Source organism: Nerophis lumbriciformis, linkage group LG28, assembly GCF_033978685.3.
Source record: "Nerophis lumbriciformis linkage group LG28, RoL_Nlum_v2.1, whole genome shotgun sequence".
NCBI lineage: Eukaryota > Metazoa > Chordata > Actinopteri > Syngnathiformes > Syngnathidae > Nerophis > Nerophis lumbriciformis.
Window position 1 is genome coordinate 34,093,356 of NC_084575.2, and position 10,287 is coordinate 34,103,642.

A 10,287-nucleotide genomic window follows, 5' to 3' on the forward strand; every position below is an offset into this window, starting at 1 on the left:
AAATAAAGACTGTCAAAGTCATTCATTATTGTAGTCGTAGATTTAATGATTATATATTAGATCCCCCCATATTCTCGATTCAGCATATACGTCCCCACAAATGTGCTGATTATCGCCAGAAAAAAATGCGATTTTGCGATTTAATCATTGAAATGATGTCGCTGAACAATCAAGATACTGGCTTTTGTCAGGACAAATCTACAGGTACAAATGTCAGTATATGCTGTAACAGCAAGCGCGGGTGTTGCGATCCTTCCAGGTGAGTGTTCGGCAGCAATGCTTTACTGAAAACAAGTTTGCACCATACACAAGCTTCAATATATATCGCATCAGCTCTGCTCACCCCTCCTTTCTCTAAATCTTGTGACCGCCACGAAAACAAATTATTTTGTCTTCCGGGGTTTTATTTACTAAAGTACTTAATTGTAAGGCACAGACGACACACAGACGTACAATTTTTTCAGAAATGATTACTGTTACGATATACTGCATGATGGTAATATGATTTTTTTATTTTTTTTTTGTTAAAGAATATAACTTAAATACCCCAGCTTTAATAAAGAGTGTGCGTGAAGCGCAATATTGAGGTTTTGAGGTGATGCTTGAGGTGACGCTTTAAACACGTTAGTGTCAGGCTGCAAAGCGTGCTTTAAAACATGACTCGCCAAATGTGGCATTTGACAATAAAATGTTAACACCCATCCATTTTCTACCGCTTGTCCCTTTTGGGGTCGCGGTCCAATTATTAGTGCAGTCCAAACCGCCCACGTAAATTAAATTAATGCAAGTGAAAATGATTGAATTTTTGTTCCAAATTCCTACAATTTGTGTTTTATATTAAACAATGCGTTTTATCTGCTACATGTCTTACCTGTGTACTTTTAGCCAGAGCATCATTTTTAGTATTTATTAATTATTGTATTTGTTTTAAAGCACAGACCAAGAGTGGCAACCATAAATTATGAAGCATTTAATATAATGTCAATAAAGCTTTCTAGTTCTAGTTTAACCTAATTCTAGATTATGGCAGGCTATACATGTAATATATATACACTTGTAAAGTGTTCTTAGAGTGCAATAAGAATAGCCCAGTGTATGAATGCCTTTTAATTTGTATTTTAATATTGTAAAATAGTGTTTTTAAGTGCTGAATGAAACATATTAATGTATCGTAAGAATTTCTGTTAAAATGAAGCCCATACGAAATTTTTTGTGGACCCCTTTATTTTGAAAAGTATCAAAAACATTTTGGTGTCAGTACCAAAATATTGGTATGTATAAAACAGTTGACGCAGGGGTAGATCTTGCTTTGGCTTTTGGCTGAGACCAGGCATCTTGGGCTCGAAAAGGTTTGTGACCGCATTAAAGCAAATTAATTGTCCAGTCATGGTATTAAAAACTTCAAAATCATCTGTCTAGGGTACATTTATTAATTATGAAAAATGATATCTATTTGCGATTTTCGCAATTAGTTCTAAGTTAACAATGAGCAAAAGGCAATTAATTGCGATTAAATATTTTAATCGTTTGAAAGCCCTAATATATATATATATATATATATATATATATACATATATATATATATATATATATATATATATATATTAGGGATGTCCCGATCCAGGTTTTTGCACTTCCGATCCGATACCTATATTGTTTTTGCATTTCCGATCCGATACCGATACTGACCGATACCGATACTGACCGATAATGGCCTATCCGAGCATGTATTAAAGTTATTTAGCCTACTTAGTTGTCAGAATCATGTTGAAAAGGGTTTTAGTACTCTTGATAACAACTAGCCAGCTGAATTAGGGGAGTTTGAATAATACACAATGGTTGGTAACAAGAAACTGACCTGTTTATTCAAGGATAAACACAAAATAGACAAAATTATACATGACAAACAGAAATGGCATCATTGAACTAGGGCTGGGCGATATGGCCTTTTTTTAATATTGCGATATTTTAAGGTCATATTGCGATACACAATATATATCTCGATATTTTGCCTTAGCCTTGAATGAACACTTGATGCATATAATCACAGCAGTATGATGATTCTATGTGTTTTGATTAATTGATTGAGACTTTTATTAGTAGGTTGCACAGTGAAGTACATATTCCGTACAATTGACCACTAAATGGTAACACCCCAATAAGTTTTTCCACTTGTTTAAGACGGGGTCCACTTAAATTGATTCATGATACAGATATATACTATATTGATGGTGTGGAGTCTGGACGTGTGGCACCGAATGGAGATAAGCGTCTCGACAGACGTCACAATATTTGAACAATGATGACGAAAACTGTTGTCTCTGTCGTGTCCGTGTGTCGAAAATTGTTATGCGCTTATTTTTTTATTTGATTTTGTGCGTGGCATAGATTTGCCGTGCGCAGAGGACGCTTGAGCAGGCGCGCACCTTAGCAGCTGCGCTAGCATCACAGCTAACGTTAGCCATGCCGCTACCTCGCTCTCTGCTGGGAGAGGACGTATACGTATGTGACGTATGACGTGACAGTATGTGACGTGTGTAAGAAGGTGCGCTCGCTGTCTGTGAGAGGGAGACACAGGAAAGAGTGATTGCTGTAATGCTGGCATTACACTGTCGTGTAATGCCAGCAGCTAAAATCAACTGCGTGAGAATTGTGGATGTGTTGAAGGTGTGCTGGAAAATGCGGAACGGAAATTACGGAGCAGCAGAAAAGTGGAATGTATTATTTAAATAGGTGCGTTGGAAAACACGGACCGGGTTTTTTTTCTAAAAACTGGATCTGGATCGGCATTTTCCCATTATATATTAGGACATCCCTAATATATATATATATATATATATATATATATATATATATATATATATATAACACATTGCTGTCTCAGCATTTGGGCTATTTAATTGTGCACATTGAACCTACCCGCTGTGCTTTTTTAAAAGAGAGTGATTTATCTGGAGGAATATGACACAAGGCGGTCTACAAGAGGAAGTGAACCAGCATGACGACACATAAGCACTTCTGTTGTTTTGCTGCTTTACATTCAAGCTAATTCAGCGCTTAGCATGGCCTCTTATCTCCTCCTACTCTCTTGCTTGGTGTCGCATGTTTAGCTATTCCTCCATTCCTTCAGTGATGATGGTACTTGAAAGAAATGTAGTTTATTCACTGTCATGGAGCATTAGAGTAACAGAAGCGCTAGGCACTGTTGGTGGACAGGCATTAACTGCATTCGCCATTAGGACGCTACATTGCATTGACAACATGTCTGTCGCAACCTGTTGCAGCTTGTCTCCCTCAGTTTTGCAGGACACAGCTGGAATGTCTTAACACAGGACCGATTTTGAGTGTATCAATCTATTGTTTATATTGCACAACCCTAACCAGGGATTATCAAAGTGTAGCACAAGTTGAGATCACAATAGATCTCCTGGTATATTTTTGGTGTGTGACTAAAGCCAAATGACCTGTGAGGAGAGCTGCAGCACCAAGAGGATCTTCAGACTTTTCATGTGAATGCTCCGATCCAGCAGCTCCACGGCCTTGTCCAGGTCATCCTGAACGGTCAGCGGAATCACCAGCTGCAAAAGCCAAAGGACAAAATGAACAAAGAGAGCTGAGTGAATGTATTGCTTATCTTAAATGACTGACCGGGCTAATAATGGTCTCAAAAGTTTTGGTTCTACCTCGTTGTTGCTGTAGTGAAGATCCATCGTCTGACCAAAAGCCACCTTAGCTTTTGCCCTCAGGTCGTCCAACTTGAGAGGGCGACGGAATTGCAAAATTCTACGAAAATAAAAGGTCAGAGATAGAGGGGTGCGCAGAGTAGCACGGGTAATGAACCAAGTCTGTGTCTCACCTCTTCTCGCCTTTGAACTCGAATTTTACTCTGATGTCATTCTGTCCCAAATGCAAACATGGAGAGAAAGTTAAAATTCAGGAGGAATTACATATTGCTTTGTACTTTCTTAAATTATTAGAGGAGTTGCGGTGTCATTTGTAAAGCATTACAGTAATAAATACAAACTGAATATACATGTCTACTGTTTTTCTTGTCAATGTATACAAACATTATTTATAGTGGCATTAAATTTCAGCTAACTGTTGCCATAACAACAACATGATGTGGAGGCACATCCATCCATCCATCCATCTTCTTCCACTTATCCGAGGTCGGGTCGCGGGGGCAGCAGCCTAAGCAGGGAAGCCCAGACTTCCCTCTCCCCAGCCACTTCGTCCAGCTCCTCCCGGGGGATCCCGAGGCGTTCCCAGGCCAGCCGGGAGACATAGTCTTCCCAGCGTGTCCTGGGTCTTCCCCGTGGCCTCCTACCGGTCGGACGTGCCCGAAACACCTTCCTAGGGAGGCGTTCGGGTGGCATCCTGACCAGATGCCCGAACCACCTCATCTGGCTCCTCTCGATGTGGAGGAGCAGCGGCTTTACTTTGAGCTCCCCCCGAATGACAGAGCTTCTCACCCTATCTCTAAGGGAGAGCCCCGCCACCCTGCGGAGGAAACACATATCGGCCGCTTGTACCCGTGATCTTGTCCTTTCGGTCATAACCCAAAGCTCATGACCATAGGTAAGGATGGGAACGTAGATCGACCGGTAAATTGAGAGCTTTGCCTTCCGGCTCAGCTCCTTCTTCACCACAACGGATCGATACAGCGTCCGCATTACTGAAGACGCCGCACCGATCCGCCTGTCGATCTCACGATCCACTCTTCCCTCACTCGTGAACAAGACTCCGAGGTACTTGAACTCCTCCACTTGGGGCAGGGTCTCCTCCCCAACCCAAAGATGGCACTCCACCCTTTTCCGGGCGAGAACCATGGACTCGGACTTGGAGGTGCTGATTCTCATCCCAGTCGCTTCACACTCGGCTGCGAACCGATCCAGTGAGAGCTGAAGATCCTGGCCAGATGAAGCCATCAGGACCACATCATCTGCAAAAAGCAGAGACCTAATCCTGCAGCCACCAAACTGGATCCCCTCAACGCCTTGACTGCGCCTAGAAATTATGTCCATAAAAGTTATGAACAGAATGGGTGACAAAGGGCAGCCTTGGCGGAGTCCAACCCTCACTGGAAACGTGTCCGACTTACTGCCGGCAATGCGGACCAAGCTCTGACACTGATCATACAGGGAGTGGACCGCCAAAATCAGACAGTCCGATACCCCATACTCTCTGAGCACTCCCCACAGGACTTCCCGAGGGACACGGTCGAATGCCTTCTCCAAGTCCACAAAGCACATGTAGACTGGTTGGGCAAACTCCCATGCACCCTCAAGGACCCTGCCCAGAGTATAGAGCTGGTCCACAGTTCCACGACCAGGACGAAAACCACACTGTTCCTCCTGAATCCGAGGTTCGACTATCCGGCGTAGCCTCCTCTCCAGTACACCTGAATAGACCTTACCGGGAAGGCTGAGGAGTGTGATCCCACGATAGTTAGAACACACCCTCCGGTTCCCCTTCTTAAAGAGAGGAACCACCACCCCGGTCTGCCAATCCAGAGGTACCGCCCCCGATGTCCACGCGATGCTGCAGAGGTGGGGGCACATCAATACCGCAAATACGCTGCATTTTTTACTGAAATTCAATCTATGTTCCATCACAGTGTGAACATGAAGTAAATCAGTGTGGCTTGCATTCATCATAAGAATGGAAATTGTACAGTGACGTTGTGGGGGGGGGGGGGGGGGGGGGGGGGGGGGTGTGGCCTGCGGACCTGCAGCGAAGCGGAGTGTGCCAGGACCGGCTTCGCTGCAGGTCCGCAGGCCACGCCCGCCCCCCCCACAGACGTGTTCTGGGATGTACAGTATGTCAATCTCCTCTATGCGCAGTAACTCGGGTTGCACTCTATTACCTCTTTTCCAGGATAGCACATTTAAGTAATGGTGTTGGTTAGCTGAGTCGAGCCAGTTCTAAGACGGCTCTACCACAAACTCACTCCACCTGTTTCTGTTCTTGTGGCACAAATATCAGTGTGTCACAGGGTTTACTATTAATTAAAGTATGTATGTGTCTAGTTGACTGTCGGAAGCAATGCGTTTCTGTGATGCTTGCTTGGGGTTATGCCTATTTTAGTTACAACTGGCCAACAGCTACACGTATTAGCCCCATGTATAAACAAAATAAAGACTCCAAATGAAGGCATAGTCTAATAATACGGCAAGCTTGCTCAAATGAAATGAATGTGATCACTCCTCAGTCCTCTCACAAGCAATGAAAGACAGTCATCGCTTTGCACAATAGAAATGATTTGAAAATCCCGAAATAAAACTGTAAATTACCCTAAGTCAGGAACAAAGCAGAAATAGACCAGTGTAGACGTGATAGATTTCAGACATAGGACAGGCAAACTAGTGCAATGGTTCCCTTTGTTCTCTGTCTCTATATGGGCCCTTGGCTGAAACTTAGCTGATCCATGGCAGCTCATCTTTTGAGGATGGAAGTTCCTGGCTGTAAATTAGCTAGAAATGTGCTGGCGTTCAGCCTGAAGGGGAACTTTAGATGGCTACTACCGTATGTACACTTTGTCATATTTACTTGTCAGGCTGCTCATTAATTTCAGCACTGCTGTCAACAACCCAGAGGCTTGTGGAAGACATTAAAACTGGAAGTCATATCATATAAAGTTAATTTGACCTTCTGAGGAGCGTAACACTGTTTAGAGGTAATATGTATAGAAGCCAGGATGGGATGTAACTCTACCCCACCAAAGAGTTTGCTACTCGGTAGACAAGAAACACAAAAAATGTGTCATCAACCCCGTGGCATGTATACTATTAAAAACAAAAGATATGCCGTCATATCTTTTAACCTACTCTCAACTAACCCAGCAACAGCTATAATGGAAAAGGAGTATGTTCAAACACAGTGCTTACCAGGTTCTTGGGCGAGGAGGCTTTGGGTTTGCCCAGGTCCGACAGGAACCCAGCAGGACGGCTGGAGCGGTGGAGTTCTGCCAGGTCCTGCATGATTGACTGCAGTGCCTCCTGCTCATCTGTTCATTTAATTTAAGAAAAAACAAATAAATACCTTTAAATTAGGTAGAAGATAAAAATGAGAAAACTCTCAAAGTAAAAGTCATTTTTGGAGGCAGCAAACTGTACCATCTTACATTCCTGTATATGACTCGCATTATAAAAGTTTTATTGCAGGTGAGAACATTTTAGTGCAGTGTTTCCCACACATTCATTTATTTGTGGCGGCCCGCCACGAAAGAATTACGTCCGCCACAAATGGATTTTTCGGCTTTTGACTCGCTCGACCGCTCATAAAAGCAATGGGACTGTCTGTGAATGTTGCTTGTAGTTACACCTCCGGTGCAGTAGGTGGCGGTAGCCTACTATGCATTGTAACTCCGCCAATAGCACAGAAGAAGAAGAAGAAGAATAAGAAGAGGGACGGATGGACGGACGGGATCAAAATACTCGCCGGCTACTTTTCATAATGATGGCGCTTCCTACGTTTCTACCTCAAACGTCCAAAAGCTGCTGAAAGCCTTGATATAGGATGCCATGGGGAAAAAACTTAAATGGTGCCTTTTGGCGATAGTTAGCAGCTTGGTGGCTCATAGCCGGCTAGCTAACGCTTGCTAACGTGGTAGCATTGCTTCATTTTTACAGGTGTTATAGGTAGATAGGTTATAGCTGCATCGCTCGCGGCTCGTCATATATTTAACGTTAATCCGCGATTTCACCGAGCGTTTCACCGACGAGCTAACGTGTCCAGGTTATAGCCCTGTTGTCAATAAACACACATGGACTGAAGCTAAATTGTCCACTGTCCACTGCAGCATGTGAATGCAATGAAAAGAATAAAATCTGAGCCAACCAGCTGTAAAAATGTTGTCCAGGTTAATGTTTTGGCCATTAAAGGCCCTTCATTTCAAGATTTCAACTGTGATCGGGCTTTAAACAGGTGGCTGACCTGTTCAGATGGGTGTAACTGCTACTGGTCAAATAATGTGAAATAGCATTTAATTTGACATGTATGCAATGCCATTTAAATGTAATTATAGATAATAATAATAATAAATACTGTGTAGTGTTGTAAATAGTCAACGGGAAGAATTTTAGTAAGATATAAGCCATGAGCACTACACAGCCAAAAAAAAACCTAGGCAGGACAAGTAAAAATATTGGGGCAAGTAGATTTGAGAAGTCGGGCAAGTAGAAAAAAACCTTAACGTTGAACCCTGCATGTGTTGAGCTGCTGCCGCTTAAGGTTAGACGGCACTGTACATAGAGCGCTTCTGCTCGTTAGTAATAAATTCTAATGTTGGATGTTCACTCCTTCACAGAGATGAGTATAGAAAAATATTTTCAACGGCCGAAAAGGGCTGGACTTGGAGAGGAGGTAGGCCTACAGTCCGGACCACAGGTACGACCTGTTCAGCAGCAGCAGGAGGAGGAGGAGGAGGTTGACTGACTGTGGCAGGACACCTCTGCCTCTGTTTCACTTCATGTTGCTGGTAAATAATATGGTTGTAGTAGTAGGCTAAAGTTAAATTATTTAGTATTCACTAATTAAAGGGGCAGAGCTTTAAGAGACATTTTAGCTTTTATATTTTATAAGATATATTTTTTGAAAGAACCACAATTAATAAATATATTTCAGTGAATCACTAATTGTTCAAATCTGTATATAAATATGTACATAAAACCATGCAAATTTTGCATTTCCTTTGGAAATCGAGGTCCCAGAGTCTGGAGGAAGACAGGAGAGGCACAGGATCCACATTGCCTGAAGTCTAGTGTAAAGTTTCCACCATCAGTGATGGTTTGGGGTGCCATGTCATCTGCTGGTGTCGGTCCACTCTGTTTCCTGAAATCCAGGGTTGTACTTGTATAGCGCTTTTCTACCTTCAAGGTACTCAAAGCGCTTTGACACTACTTCCACATTTACCCATTCACACACACATTCACACACTGATGGAGGGAGCTGCCATGCAAGGCGCTAACCAGCACCCATCAGGAGCAAGGGTGAAGTGTCTTGCTCAGGACACAACGGACATGACGAGGTTGGTACTAGGTGGGGATTGAACCAGGGACCCTCGGGTCACGCACGGCCACTCTTCCACTGCGCCACGCAAAAGGAGCTCCAAACAAGTATTGAGTATTGTACATGCTCATATTTTTCATTTTCATACTTTTCAGTTGGCCAACATTTCTAAAAATCCCTTTTTTGTATTAGCCTTAAGTAATATTCTAATTTTGTGACACACGGAATTTTGGATTTTCATTTGTTGCCACTTCAAATCATCAAAATTAAATGAAATAAACATTTGAATGCATCAGTCTGTGTGCAATGAATAAATATAATGTACAAGTTACACCTTTTGAATGCAATTACTGAAATAAATCAAGTTTTTCAAAATATTCTAATTTACTGGCTTTTACCTGTATAGGCACTTAAAGATGCAAAAGGGTTTTCTTGGCTCGTTAGTGCGTGCTGATTTTAGAAATAATGTACACTTCACTGCACATGTAATACATCACCATGTTATAATTCTATGAGTGTTGGCTTTCAGCAGCAAAAGCGTGCATATACGCTTTAAACACTGAAAAAAAAAATACATAATGTTCCCAGGGATCTGTGTACACGCAGGCTGGTTTAAAAGATAACATACATGTCATTGTACATCTAGTATTTAAAATAAACATAACAGAGGTGTAATGCCACCAAGTCAGCTGTTGATGCTTTTTTCAGGCTTCTGATTAGACAGAATGTGCATGACAGCAGGTGTGTTCGTGTGTGTGTAGACAGACAGTTTTGAAACTACACTTGTGTGGATGGAGACGGTTTTAACATTAAATATGAGATTTTGAAAATCTCTGTGTTCGTGTGGACATGGCCTAGGTGTAATCCAGTAAACAGGTATACATACCCATCATAACGACACGGCTATTGACCCAAGCCAAGAGTCCAGGAAAGAGGATTCTCCCATCAAAGGGATTCCTTTTCCTGTAAGAGCACACACAACAGACAAGTTGGAGCAGGAATCGGCTTGCCTCATTAGAACAACTGAAAACTCGGTTGACATGCTGTCTTCAAGCAGCACCATGTAACAGTAGATTATCAGCAACAGTACATTTTACTACCGCCAAAACACGTTGCTGGTTTGCACAAGACGCCAGACGTACGGACTCAAAGACATTTTGAGCAAACAAGCATATTTGTAGCAAGAAGTCAATTAAAAACAGAGTGGAAATGCTGCATACATGCACTGTTCATGCCTATAGAAATAGGTACAATAAGGATTTTGGTAAAAATTATTTT

The 10,287-nt window shown here is 42.3% G+C and overlaps 1 protein-coding gene across 1 annotated transcript in view; it reads right to left on the reverse strand.

The window, feature by feature from the left end:
* Positions 1-9,955, reverse strand: part of LOC133571079 (mitogen-activated protein kinase kinase kinase 2-like) — a 36,485-nt gene extending 26,530 nt beyond the window's left edge. Inside the window, 6 exon segments of the mRNA XM_061924123.2 lie at positions 3,465-3,578; positions 3,684-3,783; positions 3,857-3,897; positions 6,888-7,006; positions 9,896-9,923; positions 9,926-9,955. Coding sequence (XP_061780107.1) covers positions 3,465-3,578; positions 3,684-3,783; positions 3,857-3,897; positions 6,888-7,006; positions 9,896-9,923; positions 9,926-9,955 — 432 coding nt within the window.
* Positions 9,956-10,287: the final 332 nt, after the last annotated feature.